At 42.6% G+C, this 20,247-nt stretch overlaps 1 protein-coding gene across 2 annotated transcripts in view; it reads right to left on the bottom strand.

Annotated features, from left to right (window-relative positions):
• Positions 1–545: 545 nt before the first annotated feature.
• The window catches only part of LOC103672779 (RNA-binding protein 47), a 135,570-nt gene continuing 115,868 nt past the window's right edge, over positions 546–20,247 (bottom strand). The window contains exon 4 of one of the 2 annotated variants that reach the window (XM_040625434.1): positions 546–1,707. In XM_040625434.1, the coding sequence (XP_040481368.1) occupies positions 546–1,676 (1,131 nt within the window). In that variant the 5' untranslated portion in view covers positions 1,677–1,707. Of the gene's footprint in view, positions 1,708–16,363; positions 16,419–20,247 lie in introns of those variants that run through there. The other variant, XR_005833545.1, reaches the window with a different exon arrangement.

The following is a 20,247-nucleotide window of genomic DNA, read 5'->3' as shown; positions in this document are numbered from 1 at the left end:
CATTTTATGCGTGAGAAAACTGGCGGAAGGAGGTTAAAGAGACTGATGAAAGTCACAGGGCCAGTTAATCTCATGACAGCAGGACGCAGAACCTACGTATTGGTTTCCCGGTGTAATGCCTGGTTTCATGACACCCTAGCCAGTAAGTTCACCACCATCACCACGCCAACAACATCCTGCTTCCTACTCCCCAACATCCTGAAGATTTAATTCCACAAGGGGGCTTTAACCTAAGTACCCAGAGACTGGCAGACTAGCCCCAAACTGGGTAGGCCCTGCAGAGACAATATGCAGGAAACGCTTGCATGCCCCCGTGATTTCACCGCTCACCCCATGTGCAGGAACGACCTGTATTTCCCTCAATGCTATGGAAGCGAACGCCCGAAAGTGCCGGTGAAGAACAGACCCCCGAACCGACCCCCAAAGGAGGGTGGGGAAGTGGGGGGAGGAGCCCATCTACCAGCTCAGCAAATCACAGCCCCAACACCCCTGACGCTGCCCGGGCCGCGCGGCTCTCGGGGGCCTCCCCTGCAGACCAGCCCCCACTAACCTTTCACAAAGTAGTCTCTGTTGGGCCCGATGAGCGCGTTGTAGGGGTAGCCGTAGTAGGCGAGCGTATAGGGGTCACAAGAGTACACGTAGCTGGGCTGCTGCACCGCCGCCTCGGCCGCGCCGCCGCCCTTGGCCGCCTTCTGGTAGCGGGAGTACTGCTCCTTGTCCACGGGCTTGGCCAGCGTCACCTCGAGGCACGAGCCCTCCAGCTCGGTGCCGTTGAGGTTGTTCATGGCGTGCACGGCGTCCTCGCGGCTGACAAAGTGCACGAAGGCGTAGTCGCGGATCTTCTTGACGCGCTCCACGCAGCCCGGGTTGAACTGGCCAAAGCTCTTCTTGATGGTGTCCTCCGTGGTCTCGATCATGAGGTTGCGCACGTAGAGGATCTTCACGGTCTCCATCACGTCCTCGTCCACGTCGATCTCGGGCTCGGCCCAGTCCACGGCGATCTGGTGGCCCCACAGCTGGATGCGGCCGGGCATGAGCTTGCGGCGCGCCATGGCAGCGGCACGGTGGCTCTCGTACTCGACAAAGGCGAAGCCGCGGTTCTTCATCTTGTCGGCCGCGCTGGCGTAGACGATCACGTCCAGCACGCCCTCGGTGACCTTGGCGATCTCCTCCAGGATCTCCTCGCGCTTCTTCATCTTGGGGATGCCGCCGATGAAGAGGCGGCAGTTGTCCACGCTGCAGCACACGCCGAGCAGGCGGCCCGGGCGGATCTCGTAGTTGTTGAGCTCGCGCACGGCGCGCTTGGCCTCGCTCTTGTGGCAGTACATGACAAAGGCGTAGCCGCGGTTCTTGCCGTCGAAGTCCATCATGAGGCGCAGCTCGTAGATGCGGCCCACCGCCTCGAACACGGGCACCAGCTCATCCTCGTACACGTCGCGCGGGATCTTGCCCACGAAGACCTCGCAGCCGCGCTGCGGGTGCGGACCCTCCCAGCCGGGCGGCGGGCCGCCGTACTTGCGCTGCCCGTTCTCCTGCACCATGCTGTAGCCCGTGCGCTCCATCAGCGCCAGCAGCGCCGCCTCGTTGGGCGCGCCGGCCACGCCCTCCGGCACCTTGGCCGAGGCCGCGGCGGCCGAGTCGCTGCTCATGGCTGCGGTGGAATCCTCTGCGGTCATAATGTCAAAGGCATCCACGGCTGGAGGAGACCTGGGGGAGGCAGAAGGGAGGGTGAGCGTGGAGTCCGCACCGCGTTGAGCCTACACCTGGCTACTTCATTCTTTTAAGACATGAGAGACTCACGCGTAACTAGCAGGTGGTTAGATGAGAAATAAATAATACAGCAGCTCGAACAGAGTCCAAATGAGTCAAGTTGTTTTGCAGGAAAAACCAGAAGTGACTTGGGAAAAAAATCAGAATGAGCAAGTACTTCCGCTTAATCAGTACCCCAACAGCTTTGAAGCACAGGGAACCTGTTGTAATCGTTAGCGAAAACCTCACATTCTTGCAGCAAATGGCAACATCTTTTGCTCAATTCCTGCACTGTCAACTCAGATTGATTTCCTTTTAGTCATAGCATTTTACCCCACTTATTTCTTGGGCAGACAAAGCCTCTTTGCTTTCTTTTTAAAGACAGTCTTGTCCATTTAGGAATGGAACTAGAGCAGTGTATTTAAGTTGTCAAGGAAGACTTCGAGGAGGTGTTATTATACAAGATCGATAGAGCTGTGTGCTGAAGCTTTTTACGAGAGAGAAATGGAACATCCACATTGCCAAGGACTTGGCCTAGAACTGTGGTAAGAGCTGGTAAGTCTGATTTTTACGGTGTCATTTAGGCAACAGTCTCGGTGGGAACCATTCATGGATCCCGAATCGGTCCACAAAGAGCTAGACTAAGTTCAACTGGGGGGTTTATGAAGCAGCTACTACCTGGTAAGCCACAGTACAGTTTAGGGAGAACTGTTACATGCATTATCTTACTCGATCTTCTTAATTTCCTTACATGAAAAGTGATATTATTATTACTCCTAATTTGTCTACAGGCTCAGAGAATTTGAGTAAACTGCCCATTTCAAACAGCAAGTGTCATCTTCTACCAGGACTTGATTCCAAGTCACCTGGCTCCAGATTCCATGTTCTTTCTTGGAAAGTAGTGCTGGGCGACGGAACTTTCCATGAGGATGGAAAAGCTGTCACTAGCCACTTGTAGCTACTGAACACTTAACATGGAGCTACTGTAACTGCTGAACTGAGTATTTTATTTCATTTTAATTAACTTAAAATTAAATAGTCATAGGGCACTGGGTAGCTAGGTCGGTTAAATGTCCCACTCTGGATTTTGGCTCAGGTCATGATCTCAAGGGTGGGGTACCTAGCCTGCCTTGGGCTCCGCACTCAGAGGGGAGGTTGCTTGAGATTCGCTCCCCTTGTCCCTCCCCCACTGGCTCTGTCTCTCTAAAATAATAAATAAATCTTTAAAAAAATCCATATACAGCAGTGCAAGTCTAAACCATGTCACCTTCACTCATACAGTATGGGCTCTGTGGAGATGATTTTATATATACAATAAGGTTATCACTAGGAGCTTTGTACTGTGCTTTTGTAAAAAGGTCCTTTAAAAAACAGTTTATTTCATTTTTTGGGCTATAAAAGTATTCAGGTAAATTTTACGGAAAATTAAGAAAAATAGGAAAAGAAATCATTCCTATTATTCCTACCCACTGTTAGCCACAATTAAACTTTCCCATCTTTTTTTTTTTTAATAGGATTTTTTTGGGGGGGGAACTTGGCTTCCAACAAATTTACATCTTGCTGCTTTGCTTCATTTTTTAAGCATTCCTCCACATTCTTAAAAACTCTTTGTAAAAACGTAATTTTTAATGGCATAAAGTTTCATCATTCAAACTGGAATCTGGAGCATTATATGTAAAAATTTACCAGTAGGAATTGTATAGAATATTAAGGGAAATTTCAAGAATAATCAAGGTAAATTTGATCTTCTAAAGAAAAAAAAAAACACAAAAGAAATTGTAGGGACACAACAGAAATCTGAGATGTTTATTTGCCAGCCGGCTAAACCAGTCCTTCCTTGGTTCATTTGCCATAACATCAAAGGGCAGTATGATTTAGTGGGGAAGCGAATGGCCACTGGGGCCAGACGCACTGTTATGTGTGAATCCCAGCTCTAAAGCTTCCTAGTTGTATGAATTAGAGCAAGGATATTTAGCTGTCCCATGCCTCAGTTTCCCTCTCTATAAAACGGGAATGATGAGAATGATAGTATTAAGTGTAGAGGAACAAGTGAGTTAATACACACAAAGCACTTTGAATTGTGCCTAGAACATTGTAAACATTCAAGAAACCTCCGTTGTTATTACTATCTTTAATCCAAACTTCTGGGTAAAACTTCAGACCAAGTCTTTCAATGTTAGGGTAATTTTGACACTTTCTCAGTTCTTTAAAAACATGTTTCATATGGCTTCTATTCTTATTTCTTTTGCTCTTTAAGTGCTTGAGACTAGTTTGACAACATATCCACTTATCATGAAGTCTTTTTTTCTGTTATAAATTTGAAAAGGATACGTTTGTTCCTGTAGTTTTACACTGAAACAGAAATTTCAATGTCAGATTTGAACATGAAGCTCTTCCCTTCCTTCCAAAAGGGAGATAAGGATATATTCTTAAGAAGACTATTTGTACAAACATGTATGTGTTTATAATCTGTGACCTGGAAAGGAAATGCCAGGACATATATAAACATGTGTGAGGCAATTCAAGATCTCACATGTTGTGCTACATAAAACATTAACTGAAGTCCAAAGGACGACACCTTATTGCTCTGCTGAGATAAGCAGAGTTGACTTTGTCTTTCCTAATTGTACTCTGAAATTACCATTTTACACGAAGAGAAGTCTTATAATGGTCAGGCTATGGGAGTCATTTCCAGTTTCAACTCCATTAATTTTATCAAAATTTTTGTTTGCTTTCAATCTGAAATCTGCTGGGGTGAGTAATATAATCACTTCTTTTTGTTTTAATCACTTCTTTTAAAATTGTTATAGCTTATTTTTTTACATCTATAAGCCAAAAAAAAAAGTCTTTTTTTCCTGAGCTTTCAACATCTGGAATAAATGTATCATGTTATTGGCCCTCTTTCCCTTTTTTCTTAGGCCACTAGGAAGTTCAGGATTAAATCTGCCACTTCAATTTTAGTAATTATCTAAGACATTACAACACAGTCTCAAGTTTATCTAATTTTGCCTATAGTTTCATTTTTTTAGTCTTCTACATACCCGATGCCATGAATTTAGCTATTTATATTGTTCATCTTATTGTTCATATGTTCCTGGAAGTCATCTCACAAAATTTTGGAACTACGAGAGGAATAAAAGCATCTATCCACACACACCCTAATATGCACCAGACATTGATGAATGTAGTGTCTAAATGAACTGTCTTTTATACTAACTAAAAACATTGACATAAAAACAAATGAGAACCACAGTGAGATACCACTTCATGCTTATTAGCATGGTTATTATAAAAACAAAACAAAACACAAAATAAGCACTAGCAAGAATGTGAAGAAAATTGGAATCCTTCCACATTGCTAGTAGAACTGTAAAATGGTTCAGCTACTGTGGAAAACAATATGGCTAGTTATATACCCAAAAGAACTGAAAACAAGGACTCAAACAGATATTTGTACACCAATTATCCAAACAGTATCATTCACAATAATCAAAAAGTGGAAGCAACCCAAACATCCAATGATGCATGGAAGGACAAACAAAATGTGGGATATTATTCAGCCTTAAAAAGGAAGGGAATTATTACACGTGTTACAACTTGGATGCACCATGAAGACATTGTGCTAAGTGAAATAACCCAGACACAAAAGGAAAAATATTGTATGATTCCACTTATATGAAGTACCTCGAATAGACAAATTCATAGAGCTAGGAAGTAGAATCATGGTTGCTGGGAGATGGGGAAGGGGAGAATAGAGCATTACTGTTTATGGAGTTTCAATCAGGGATGCTGAGAAAGTTCTGGAGCTTTGGATGGTGGTGATGGTTATGCAACAATGTGAATGTACTTGATGCCACTGAACTGTATACTTAAAAATAGTTAAAATGGTTAATTTCGTTATGTATATTTTACCACAATTAAAAAAAAAACGTAATCCCATAAAATTAGGATTTCATTAGAAGCCATTAAAAAATGGTACAATAAGGAGGTTTCCAAACATTCGAGAAAAACTTAGGGTCTACAAACTCCATTCTCCTTATCTTCATGTCTAATATACTATAGTTAAATAAATTATATGGTGTGTTGCTCAATGAATTTTAAGGCCAAAGGCTTAGACATCTAAAAGAGATATATGATTTATTTAATGCCTTAAAAAAGGGCACTATATAGCTAATATGACCCTTCTCCCAGAGATGTAACAGAATACCTAACTTATTACAATTAGACAAGCTTTAGACCAAGGGCTTGGCAACTATGGCCATGAGCCAATTTCTTTTATAAATAAAGTTTTATCAGAACACAGTCATACCCTTCAAAAATATATTATCTCTGGTTGCTTTTGTAGCTCAATGGCAGAGTCATATAGTTCACATTATATGGCCCGCAAAGCCTAAAATATTTGCTGTCTGGCTAGGTATAGACCAAGTCGGCTGACCTCTGCTCCAGGAGATGTGCACAGAACATCAACAGGACTAAGCAGCATAGATTGCTCCTGCTAAGTCTTACGGTCACTTTGTTCTCGGCTGCCTACGCTGAGCAACGACTTTATTTCAGGGCCAACTTTTAAGTTCTAACATATTTTAAAGACAGTCTTCTTGATCTGCCTTCTCCCCTTCTCAGTTAAGCTGTTTGCCAGCTAAGTGTGGAGTTAAATTTAGGAGACCTGGAAGGAGAGATATCTGGTGAAGGTGGCTGGCTCAGCTTCTAACACTTACATGTGCACAATAATACTTTCTTTTTTTTTTTTAAGATTTCATTTATTTATTTATTTGAGAGAGAGTGAGCGCGCAAGAGAGAGCACAGGCAGGGGGAGGGGCAGAGGGAGAGGAAGAAGCAGACCCCTCGCTGAGCAGGGAGCACAACGTGGGGCTTGATGCCAGGACCCTGAGATCAGGAGCTGAGTGGAAGGCACTGTTCATTTATATTCACTCATTCTGCAAATATTTATTGAGCGCCTACTATGTGCCAGATACCGGTGGACCTCGTTCTCACGGAGCCCACCTTGGAGTACACTGTAACTAGAGAATTATACTTCAAATTCTAAAAACCTGAGAATTAAGGCATCTTGTATTGTGCCCAATCACCAGAGACTGCTTCGAAAGAGTCGTACCTCAATATTACCAACAGTTTGTTTTTGATAAGACTCTAGTTTCCCAGGTTGAAAGTGTAACCACCATCACTACTGTGCTTTAAAAAATCAGTTTAGAATACCCTCTTCATATGCGTGTGTGTGTTCCAAGTGGGGGGTGTCTGAGTAGTGAGAAATACTATCTTTTGAATAACAAGATTCTTCTTGTAGTAGGAGTGTGGACACAATGAGTAGTAAGTACACTTCATAAGCTGAACATTGTGAGTAAAAAACAACAACAATTTGGATACATGGCACAGAATTATCCATTCAATATAAGATAGTGGATTTTTTTTTAAAGATTTAATTTAGAGAAAAAGAGGGAGGGAGAGAGAGAGAGAGAGCGGGTGGAGGGAGGGGCAGAGGGAAAGAATCTCAAGCCGACTCCATGCTGAGACCAACAAGCGCTCAATCTCATGACCCTGAGATTGTGACCTGAGCCGAAATCAAGAGTCAGATGTTTAACCGACTGAGCCACCCCAGTGCCCCAATATAAGATAGTTTTAAAGTAGACTGGAGAGTCTGATTTAGGCGGCCCAGCATGCTGAATAAACGCACAGTCTCTGGAGTCAGAGACCCAGGGCCAAAACTTGCCTCCTCTGCTTACCAGTTGTGAACCCTGGGGAAAGCCACTTAACCTCCTAAAGCCTCAATATGCTCATCTTTAAAATGGTGACAGTAATGGCTCATGTTTACTGAATGCCCATTATGGGCCAGGCAGTGTGCTACACTTTTTGTAAAATGCATTAACTCGCTCCAATCCTCACCAAGTCTGTATGGGATATTATTACGCTCTCCACCTTATAGATAAGGAAACTGAGGCACAGAGAGATTAAGCAGATTCTCAGTTCCTGAGCCTCAGAGCTGCTACGTGAGCGCTGACCGCCTGGCTTAGACTCTGCACCACAGCCGTCCCGCAGTGATTCTCATGGCCGGGCTGTGGGGAGGAGGACATGAAATGATCCACATAAAATCCACATTCTCCTAGCACAGAACCTCGCACTAAGTGCTCAAAAACTGTTCGCGGAAGAAGTCTGAACTTAAAAAAAAGGGGTATTTGAACTTGAGGTAAGAATCCTGCTCCTGTGTAGGGTTCTTGTGTTTATCGGGAAACAAGTGGTCATCCCGGCCAACCTCAAGCCAGTCAGCATGAGAAGCCTCGCCTGTGCGTTCTGGCGTGGACTGGTGCACCGGTCTCCCAGATTCCATTCCTCGCAGGTAAGCTGTCTGGCAGTGTAATTCTCCACTGGCAATGGGGTGCAGGCATCCAAGCGTAAGCCTGTTTATCACCTCAACTTTGGCTACAGCAGTTTGCAGATGCTCTTCCAGAAGGAACCCGAAGAGACTTGCACTGGATGCAAAAGGCCCAGTCATCTGCATGGATGCCAGGTCCCCTGAGGCAGGACCCTCCCCACACAACCCCATCCCTGCACACGCTAAAAATGCATCTGTCTTCACGGAAGGCCGCTGGCTCACAAACGTGGCAATATCTGTGAAACGTTTATTCATAGTTTGGCATTTAGAACAGTGAAAAATATATTTTCAAATCCAGCGATTATTCTGAACTATTAGCTAGAGTTTTTGTTGTCTTTGTTTTCAGCCAAGTTTGAGCTTGTCAGGGTAAAATAAAATTTCAGGGCTAACTCAGACTTAAAGCAGACTTAAATCAAGGATTTAAATTCTCTTCTTAGTACTGGGTCAGAACCTCTTTCAGTAGGATTTTAACTTTGAACTGGGACATTTTAGAGGGCAAGGAATACCAACTGTACTGGGAAAACATTTCCAATGTTTGCCAACCAGTCTTTACGCAGGATTTAAAAACAGCACGAGCATACTCTAGAATTATCCAAACTACTAGTTAACTCTGGTTCACAGCTGTAGGGATGTGTGTGCGTGCACGTACGTCACGAACTTGAGATTAATATGCAATTTGGAATTCACGGGAGAGTTTTATTTGCTGACGAATGGACACACTGCAATTTGAAGATCTATACAGGGGTAAAAGCAGTGTCTTCCAGCACCAGCTGGAACTCAGTTCAGCAGAAGGTTTTAGAATGCATTTATCCAAGAGGTAATTCTGTCTCTCTTTGTGGTTAGATTTCTACTTTGATGTCCCTTATTTATACCATCAAATTTTTGTCTTTACTAATAGTCACTTCTTAGACATGGCCTAGCAGACAGGTAAAATAAACTGCACAAGATGATAAAATACATAACGTACTGAGAGACTTTGGGACAGTGAAGACTTTGGAGTCAAAGAAATAGGAGTTCAAATCATGACTGTACCACTGTCATATGAGGCAAATTACCTCAGCTCCATGGCCATAGGTCTAGGATGGTTCTAGGGATAGCACCCATTTCAGAGGCTTGGTTCCAGGATTAAGTAACATTTAATGCAACAAGTCAAGGGGGAAAAAATATCGAAGGCCAGCTTCTGCAGAAAGCTTCCAAGATCTGGCCTCGCCCTGAGTGGTTATCGTACTGACCTGGCCCACGTTACCACCACCCAGTAGAGTAAACAGCAGAGAACACTCCCACCACCCGGCAGGCCTCTGGCACGGGGACATTTCTGTTACCTCAGAGTTTGGAAAGCGCTGAAGGAGTTCCACTCAAAATGGAGGCAGACTATGTGGAATTTACCTGGAGGCCCAAATAATAAGTGGAAGATTCTAGCACAGGTCTCCCACCCCCATCTCCACCAGCAACCTCATGCTATTTGAAGGCATGGCCCTTGCAACACAGTAAAATCCTTCCATGACTCTCTTTTATTTAGGTAAAATCCCGAAAGGGTAAAGAGGCAGTAGAACAGTGATATTCTGGGCCATACCTCTGTCAGCTTCCGGCTAATAGGAGAAGAGTTCATTCTCAAAGGGTCTTAAACTGCGTTGATGCTTGTGCAGATTTTGTTATGGCAAAGCACACCATTCATTGAATGACTGTGTTTGATAAACAAAAAGCCAAGAGACTCACTTTTCCCAGGCAGTTCTATCAACACATTGCCAAAAATGAGGCATTTTGTTGCGGGTTCCCAGGGGAGCTGGCTGTACGCCACGAGAGGGGAAAAGCCACCCGCTTTCGGGTGGGAGTGAGTTTTCTACGGGTGTTTGGCCCACAAATACCTGTTAAGAATCTGTTATCAGGTTTCCTTTAAATAGGCAGTGCACACTTAACATATTTTTTCTCAACAGGTTGATGGGGTAATGCCGAAAAATATGAATCCCAAAGTTGGCACATACCTTCTCCTGGATTAATGTTTTCCAAACTGTAAACAAGCAGCATAGGGGACTTCTAGTCTCACCCCTTATCTTGGCTCCTTTGACCCAAACCTTTGAGGGATCTGGCAAGGAACAGAAGGGCTGACTGGCAGAGACAGAGAGGAAAAGGACGAAGGAGAAGCAGCAATGGCTGATATCATATAATAGTGTGTTGTGTTCTGCATTTTGTAAAATTCTTTCCCAGAGATCATCTAATTTCACAAAATCCCAGACTCTGAGCTGCAAACGGACCCCGTTTAATTCAAAGTTTCTCAACCTTGTTCCCTGTTGACATTTGGGATGTGCTAAGTTTTTGTTGCGGGGTGCTGTCCAGGGCACTGTACCATGTCCTAGCATCCCCGACCTCCACTGAATTGATGCCCAGTACCCTCCATGTGTGACCCCCCCAAAATGTCCCCTGGGGGGGGCAGGCAAAATTGCTCCCTGTTGAGAATTCCAGATTAAGTCTGTCTTTTTTTTCCCTAAAGATCTTATTTGTTCATTTGAGAGAGAGAAAGAGAGACAGAGGGAGAGGGAGAAGCAGACTCCCTGCTGAGCTAAGAGCCCAATGCAGGACTCGATCCCAGGTCCCTGAGATCATGACCTGAGCCGAAGACAGACTCCTAACCAACTGAGCCACCCAGGATCCCCAAGTCTGACTATGTTGGAGTGATAACCAGATTATATAACTTGCACATGGCAGGTATTAATTAAATAGTAGGAGAAGAAGTTGTTATTTTATACTTGCCACTCCCGGCACGGACTTGGCATCTTCATCTGGCTCTTACTGTCAAAGCTGTCAAGACTGAGAAATGTGCAACAGCTTTCACAGGTCCAGTGTATCTCCAACACCAAACTACTCATTTAATTTGTTTGAAATTCTCTCAATTTAATTCTTCAAACTAAGGAACTACCACCATGCCACCCTATCAGATGGATTCTTTCGTCAAACGGATTTGTCCTCACAGGCAAACCAACAGGCGTGGGCCACACAAACACTACTTCTGAAATCAGCCTAAGGATCTGCCAAGCTATAGCAGTGCCTCATTTAAATCCAGACCTCTCTGGTACATGGCCCGAGAAAACTGCTGGCACCTGGTTTTTAAGACCCGGACCATTCTCAAGTGTCACTGCTGGTTTCTCTAATAATGTAGAAAGCCTTACTTAAGATCCAGAGTTTTGTTTTTTTTTTAAAGACATACCATGAACAATCGCTAAAAATGTTCTTCTGAAACTACAATCAACATCTGTACCCTTTAGGCAAGAGGCAATGATCTGATGGAATAGATAATTCAGCAATACTTATGTATGCATTCATTCATTCACTCATTCATTCAAACGATGATTGGACATGTGGCTGTGTGCCAGGCTGGGCTAGGTCTTGGGGATACGGTGGTGACTACTGCACAGCCCTTGGGGTTCCTAGTGAAGAAGGAAAAAAGAGGAAAGAGGGCTGAGTGAAACCAAGAGCAAAGATGGGGTGGCCACATAAGATGATTCAACCCTAGGAGGTCACATATGTCCTTTCAACATTTTACTGAGTGCCAAAGCTACGACAATGGCTTAATCAAGTGTACCAGCAAGAAAGACCATGGGTCAAAACAGCACCCAGGGAGTCGCCCAGCTGTAACAAGGACTGAAACTCTGCATGTATCTGCTTTACTTTTATTTAGAGACCGTTGGAAATTCTGCAAGAGTGAAGTTCTCCTTATCCTCCTATACTTAGAACTCACACAGTAGCATGTATTACCTATTACAAATCTAATATATACACAAGGACGTTGTAATCCAATACATTCATTAAAATCATAAAAACCAAAATCCATTTATCGAGCATCTTGGTGACACACGCCCTCTGTTGAATGCTGTCCTTTAGCACAGTGGGGATTTTGGAGCTGGACACCACTCTACAGCATTCTGGTATTTCCAGAAAAGTGGTTGCAGAGTGTGCTTCACTTACATGCCAAGAAGAGAGCAGCACTAAGAGAGAAACAGGACTTAGATGGGAAAGAGGGAAAGAGATGGACTAGAAATAACATCTCAAGGAATTTCCGTACCGCTTAAAGACTCCCGAGTTACCAACAGCTGCCATTTTGAGCACCTATTACACGCATAATACACCTTAAGGAAGATATTTGATTTTCCGTGACACTTCTAGGAGTTGAAGTTTACAATGTGGGCTCTAGAGCAGGGCGGATTGGCAAAGCACAGCCCATGGGCCAAATTCAACCCTGCGGCTGTTCTTACTAAGTTTTGTTGGCACACGGCCATGCCCATTTGTTTAGATACTGCCTGGGGCTGCTTCATGCTACAGTGGCAGAGCTGAACTGCTGTAGCAGAGACAGTACGGCCTGCAAACCTGAAATATTTACTGTCCGGCCCCTTACAGCAAAAGCCCCCTCCCTGCTCTAGGGTCAGATTTCCTGGGTTTGAGCACCAGCTCTTCACCTGTGTAGCTTATGATGGTAAGTCATTTAACTGTTAGCTGCCCCCTTTGAAAGACCAGGCGCTCGAGGCTCAGATCAAATAGCTCACCTAAGATTACTCAGAATTGAAACTTAGCTGATGACACACCCAAGCTCTTTCTACCATGGTACTCTGTTACTCTGTGTGTTTTTGCGATTTCCTCAGTGATAGCCAGGTTAGCTGCTGGATAGCCAGTGTTACCAGCATAAACCCATGATCGGTGCAAAATGGACATTGGTTCAAGGAGGCCCAAGCCCAGACCCCTTCCACCGTATGCCTCAGCGCACCTCCCCACCCTCTCCACCCCTCCCCTGCACTTTCAGATTCCCACAGTCTGTTCCATAGCCTGTTGCTGGCCCTTTGCAAAGTAGTAAGCATGTTCAAATTCTATTTCTAGACTTAAAAATCTATCAAATTAAGTTCTTAAGTGGAAATGTATAAGGACTAGAATTCACATAATCCAGATGCTTCAGTAAGAAGCTGGGACTGCGATGAGGCAGTGGGGACGGTGGTGACACCGCCAGGCTCTGGAGCCAGACTGCCCGGCTTTATAATCTGGCTCCACCAACTTGAGAAACAAGTGCCATCACACAAGTCACTTCGTCTCCCCGAGCCTCAGTCTCACCAGCTATGAAAGGGCGATAACAGACCCCCTGATGCCGTGAGGGTTAATTGAGATACACATACAAGCACCTGGAAAGGTACCTAGCTGAGGTAAATGCTCAGATCCCATCATCATCATCATCGTTGTTTCAGTTGGGCAAAGCAGTGGATGTGTTTCAAGGATGTTCTCTTCGTAGAGAAACTATACAGCCACAGTTTAGAATCACACATTTTCTGCTTGATAATGTAATTTTAAAAGCTGAAGAATTTGAGGGACTTTGCTCCCAAATTTGTGTGGACAAACTGGAAGGGAACTTATATAGATATTGCCTTCTCTACTTATATGGGAAAGTGCTTTAAGACCTGCATGTGAGGGGCACCTGGGGGGCTCAGTCGGTTGAGAGTCTGCCTTTGGCTCAGGTCATGATCTCAGGGTCCTGGGATCGAGCCCCGCATTGGGCTCCCTGCTTCTCCAGGAATCTGCTTCTCCCTCTCCCTTTGCCCCTCCCCCTTGCTCATGCGCGTGCACGGTCGCTCTCTGTCAAATAAAATCTTAAAAACAAAAGGCACTACACGTGAAATATGTGGTTATAATGATGCATTTTTAAAGCTAATGAAATTTAAAAGGTAAATGTGTTCTTTTTTGATATTTGTTCAATTGTGTAGTATATTTTTTTATTACCACTAAGTATACCTACACTAATGCTCTGTGCCCACTCATTGAAGGTAATAGGCCCTAAATATTGTTTGCTAACTATGGGATATTAAAATTACTAACACAAGTTTAAGAAAGTAACCTGGGCACAATATTCTTAGAAAAACTCTTACATGCCAGCATTTGAATATAAGAACTGGTCACTTAAGGCATGGTCATTTTTATTATAAAAATATTCTTTAATTCACAAAAGGATTAATACTAGAGTTCCTCTAGAAAGGAAGTCCTCTATGTCATTTAGAATATGATGGAAGTTATTGAAAAATTGATTTCTCCTTACATATCCTTCCCTATGTATCCATATATACCCACAATACTGTGTAAAAGGGTCAGTCCCATTTTCCTCATGGAGAGACTGAGAACAAGGGTGACCATGGGCTGAAGCCCAAAATCACAATTAGACAATGCTCAATTCAGGATTATAATTTAATAGAGAAGCCTTTATCTTTGGGGTGATAGTCTCTAGTTTAACTTCTATTTGACAGCAGTCTGTTTATATTCAAAACCAAACCAAACCCAGGCAGTGAAATACAGCAGAGTTCGAGATACATATATGGGCTTTTAAAAAATTCTAAAATTTGTGTGCAAAGGATATTTTTTGTTCATTTAGTTTCTTGAATTTATCTCAGATTTAGAAAGTGAACTTTTCTCAAACATAAGCTTACACAATCTTTATAATGATGTGTAAATGCTATTCTTTCCCCCCAACTGCAAATAGTATTAGTGGTTTGCAAGTAATAGTTACAGAGTAATAGTATGGTCTATTATTGCTACGTCGTATCATACCAGAGTACAAGCTCTACAGGATGTGCTCTTTTCTTACCTCCTGGTGGTATACCAGATGGGACAAAACACAAATATCCTAGGTCTCTTTGTAAGGAAAGTCACAGACATACTGCCTGCCCTAGAACAAAGACTCTGAAACAGAGTGACACAGTCAAACATTAGCTTCAGTGTTAGGTGTGACCTTCTGATTTATTTGGTTAACATTAGTCATTTCGGTTGTGACTATGAAACATTATCTGCTCCCACAGGAGAAAAAAAAAAAAACAACAGATCCTGTTTAACGTGGATGTCCTTGTAGTTCACTGACCAGTATCTCAAGGCAATAGTTACAGTGCACTCGCATTTGGCCAGGAATACTCTCAACATGAGTAAGCCATGGATTACTATCTCCTCAATGTTTAAGTTGAATGCGGGGTATTTTTGAAGTTAAAACCATTTTCAAATACCACAACACTGTTTCTTGACAATATGACCGTAATGGCTCTTTGTGAGAAAAACATATATAAGGAAGTGAACTTCCTAGTGGGAGACAAAGACAGCATGCATTAGAATGTATCTTTAATCAAAAAAATATTTTTTCTCTTTATTCATTAAGTGTTTAATGTTGTTTTCCCTTTACTCAGCTTTCTAGCTTCACTTTATCTCTGGTGATGGTTGGATTTATCATTATTATTATTATTATTAAATTATTATTATTTTGCATTCAGTGGGAAACAAAAATGATAGATTATTGAATAGGTCCTTCCAGCAAAAGGATGGCCAAAGTCAAACCCTAATGCCCAACAGATTAAAATCTTGGAAAAGAAAGGAAGAACCATGAGGTCATTGGTGTAAAGGACCCTGCGTCATTCTGGGTGGGTATTTGTGAATACTGTGGTATGTTTTATCAACTTCATTTGGTTTTCAGTTTTCAAAAAGACTCAATGAGAAAAGGAACCATCTGAGAGAGGTCCTTTAATAACAGAAAAAGTAAAATTCACTTTCTATTATGGAGGGATTTTAGATATTTTAGGCTATTTCTACTTTTATCTATACTATTCGAAATGTATTAGAAAAGTCAAAACAATATGGTTTATTTCATTAGCTATAATTGAAGCTTTCCAGAGGCAGGGAGGCTTACTGTGGTATCCTTGGCACCCAGCACTGAATGGAGGGATGTTCCAGTAAAGGCATGAACGAATGAAAGAACCAATGAATGAGCACATGCACACTGTCTTTTATAAGAAACATGGTAAAATAAAGCTACAAAGAGAATTTTACTATCATATATAATTACCAGCAAATTGCTTTGGTCATTTTTTCCATTTATCTATTTATATTTAACTTCTGTGGTTTACCTACATCCCGAACCGTGTACAAATAGCCATACCAAGTATTGTGCAGTGCTCTACATGACCAAAAGGAGCCCATTAAAGAACGGGTAAGCCAGCTTTGGGACGGGAGCTGACATTTCTGATACACAGCTCAGAAAACAGTAGCTTCAAGGGGCAAAACTACATGGAACTCATGGATGGATGACACTGGATGCACATGTTAACCTCCTTAGAAACTTCTTGGTAAGGGCTCCTGGGTGGCTCTGTCGGTTAAGCGTCTGTCTTCGGCTCAGGTCATGATCCCAGGGTCCTGGGATCAAGTCCCACATTGGGCTCCTTGCTCAGCAGCGAGCCTGCTTCTCCTTCTGCCTGCTGCTCCCCCTGCTTGTGCTCTCTCTCTCTCTCTGACAAATAAATAAAATATATTCTTTTAAATACATAAACTCTTTAAAAAAGAAAAGAAAAAGAAACTTCTTAGTAAAGTAGGCACTGGTCAGATAGCTGTAGAACTTAAATGACCTTGTTTTCCTGCATTAGCCGATATGCTTAGCTTCTACTATATTATTTCAGGGACCTGGTAGAGATTTTATGCCACAGGGAAATAGGCGCAGACCATGCCTGACCATGAAGGCAGTTTCCAAACGCTCCTTTATGTGCAGGTATTTTGAGAGGCTGGGTATTACAGTGTTGAGCTCATGAACACTGGCTGGGAGACGGTCCTTTTCTCCCTGGTACTGCTCTGCTTCAGGGCAGTTTTCTGCCATACAGTAGGGAGCCTTGATGAATTGGAAAACAGATCAGAAATTAATCTGATACTGAATATAACACAGAAGTTCACAAATGTTTATATGTGAAACCCAAGGCTCGAGATGCAATAGTGTCACTCGCTCATCTGTCTTTCTACTTTCCACGAGAATGTGCCACGCAGGGACACCTCTTACTGCAGAGGGCCAAGGGTGGGGAAGCAACACAGAGACCTCTAGATTCAGTGGGGGGGAGCGGGGATCACTACTGCCTGCCACTGTTCCTCCTCTTTCATATTTCTCTCACCATTTTTAAAAAATTATTTTCCTCTCATTCTCAGCTTAAATGCTCATTTAATAGCCCTGGTTTTCAAATGTAATCGCCTCGGTTAATAAATACCCCAGAGTAACATACAGGGATACAGCAATGCTACTGTGTGATTAGCTATTTGCTTTAATCCTTGTTTAAGTAACACACACGTGCACGCACACACACACACACACACACACACACCCTACTTTTTAATGAGTATTCACCATTTGAACAATATATAGGAATATATGGTTTAAGACTAGGGAGGAGAAGAGAGATTGTCAATTATAAATTATTTAAATGCTAAATTTATAATTTTTTGAGGTAGAAATTTGTAGATGTTTGGAAAGACAGTGTTGCTCTATTCTGAGGAAAGATATTAAAAGAAGGAAGAAGAGAAAAAGAGCGAGGGGAAGGAGAACCAGTTTTCCCAGTCTCTATAATTTAACTAGGCAGTTAAAGTTAGTTGGAAATTCACATAAACGTTGCATAGGCTATAAAAATTCTATAGAAGCACAACCGTATTAGTTAAAGAAATTAATAAAATTTAGACTTAGACTTTAAGAATAGAAATGAACAGAAAATATATATCTGGAGTTTTACTGAGCCTAGAGCATTTAGAATGAAATTTTCAAGCGTGAGGAAGCTTATATTTTCCAGGTGTATTAAACTCCCTGGGATCATTTTCGTAGACATAATTGCTGTTCATGTCTCCCATACTCTGTAATTTCACTGTGTGCACTTGGAGTTAATATTTCAATTGAAAAACGAACATATTGGTAAAAATGCCCCAATTTGAGCTAGTCATTTATTCCCAGTCTCACAGAGAAATAGTAGATATTCTCTGAGTTAATAAAGTGTGAAATGACTTTAATGCTTCAAGGGAAATACAGTATACCAGTCTTGCAGACTGTTTTAGAAAGCATGGCTTATCTTATCCCACCCTACATCAGAAAATTTAATTAGCTTATTTCCTTTTTCTCCAAATCCACTTTTATGGCAAAGAGAAAATGAGGACCTACAACAGCAAACAGTTTATCCCTCATACATCAGTCCCCGTGAAAACCAAGAGAGAGGGCAGACTGGGTGACAGGGTGTTTCTCATAGTTTCTGAAGCCAGAGCCTTAGTAGATTTAACAAGAATTTATTTGCAATCTGGACACCCAACTGCCAATACTGTGTTCTAAGGCTAAGAATCGAAACCGTGCGGAGAATCCGGCCACAGTGAGTTACATTAGTGTGGCTTAGCGCGGCGTTCTGATCTCCAAGCCCGTGAGAGAGGAGCCAGTCCAGCCCAGACCTTTGGTCTTGGTGATACCAGGTGAGGCAGCTTACACAGCCTGGGACTTTCTTCTTCCTTCTCAAGATTCTGCAAGTGAAGGCGAAGCAGACCTTCACATTTTCTATCGTAAGCACACGTAGGTTCTGCGCACAATAAAACAGAACTAGGATAACTGGAAACACGGTTTGCCCACGTAACTGTGTCTAAATCTAGTTTTGTTTCTCTAAAGCAACACGGAGAGAGATCTATTTTTGTACAAAAATAAATAAATATTTCCTGTAGCTCACAATTCACAGCCAGATTCAGTGTGGAGTGTCCTCTCTCTTTCCCTGTGCTGCCAAATATATACACACACGCAAAACACACCCCCACCCACACACAGACACACACACATCCTTTCTCTTAGCCTAAAATGCTGTCTAGCTCTGCTGTTCTTTCGCCAGGGATTTCATCAAGCATGTTTACATCAAAACGCTCGCTGATCCCAGCCGCCACCTCACAGCTGTATCCTAGTTACCAGAGCTGAGCCCGCTGAGCTGTTAGGCCCCTGATAGCTTCAGCTTTCTCTCACCTGTCTGTGGGGAAACCACCTAAGCCGACACTAGGAAGCAAAGTGAGTGAGGATGAGCGTGAGGTGGGAATATGTGCGTCATCTGCCTCAGGGGCTGACACACATCTACTCAGACCGACTCGACGGGATCGAAAAGCACCTCTTTAAAAAGAACCCTGGTCACCATACACCATGTACAAAAATTGACTCCAAATGGATCAAAGGCCTAACTGTAAGTTCTAAAACTATTCAACTCTTAGAAGAAAAATATATATAATATAGTTTTACATTTCTATAAAATATAGAAAATCATGACATTAATTTGGCCTTAATTTCTTGGATCGGACCCCAAAAGTGCAGGCAGCAGAAGAAAAATAGATAAATTGGACTCCATCAAAATGGAAAACTTTTATGAATTAAAGGACACTATTAGAGTGAAAAGGCAACCCATGGAATGGGGGGAAATCCCTTAAAATATTTAAAATATTAAGGAATTAATACCCACAAGGTATAAAGAACTCCTACAATGCAGCAACAATAAAACCAACCAATTTTAAAATGGGCAAACGGCTAACTAGGCATATTTCTCCAAAGATGATACAAAAAATAGTCCGCAAGCACACGAAAGGTGCTCAACACCAGCAGTCATTAGGGAAATGCAAATCAAAACCACGAGGACCTACCACTCATAGGATGGCTATTATAAACACACACACACACAGAGAAAATAAATGTTGGCACGGATGTGGACTGGACATGTTGCTGGTGGGACTGTAAAATAGTACAGCTGCTATGGGAAACAGTATGGGGGTTCCTCAAAAGCTTAAACACAGAATTAGCATATGACCCACCAATTCACTACTAGCTATATACCCAAAAGAATTGAAAGCAGGAATTCAAACAGATAAAGGTACACCCATGATCATGGAAGTACTACTCACATAGCCAAAAGATGGAAATAACCCAAATGTTCATTGATGCATGGATAAGCACAATGTGGCATATATAGACAATGGAGTATCATGAGCCTTTAAAAGGAAGGAAATTCCAGCACATGCTATCACATGGATGAACTATAAAGACATTGCTAAGTGAAATAAGTCAGACCCCAAAGGACAAGTATTGTATTACATAATAACTTATACGAGTTACCTGGAATAGTGAAATTCACAGAGACAGAAAGTAGAATGGTGGCTGACAAGAGCTGGCGGAGAGGGAGGAATGGGAGTTATTGTTTAAGGGGTACAAGGTTCCAGTTTGGGAAAAAAAAAAAGAGTCATGGAAAACCAGCAGATTTAGTATATGGAAAAAAAGGAGGAAGGAAAGCAGATTTTTAAGAGAAAAT

The sequence above is a fragment of the Ursus maritimus genome, unplaced genomic scaffold, assembly GCF_017311325.1.
Source record: "Ursus maritimus isolate PB19 unplaced genomic scaffold, ASM1731132v1 scaffold_8, whole genome shotgun sequence".
In the NCBI taxonomy this organism is placed as follows: domain Eukaryota; kingdom Metazoa; phylum Chordata; class Mammalia; order Carnivora; family Ursidae; genus Ursus; species Ursus maritimus.
The sequence above is the reverse complement of the archived record's forward strand: the minus strand, read 5'-3'. Positions and strand labels throughout refer to the sequence as shown.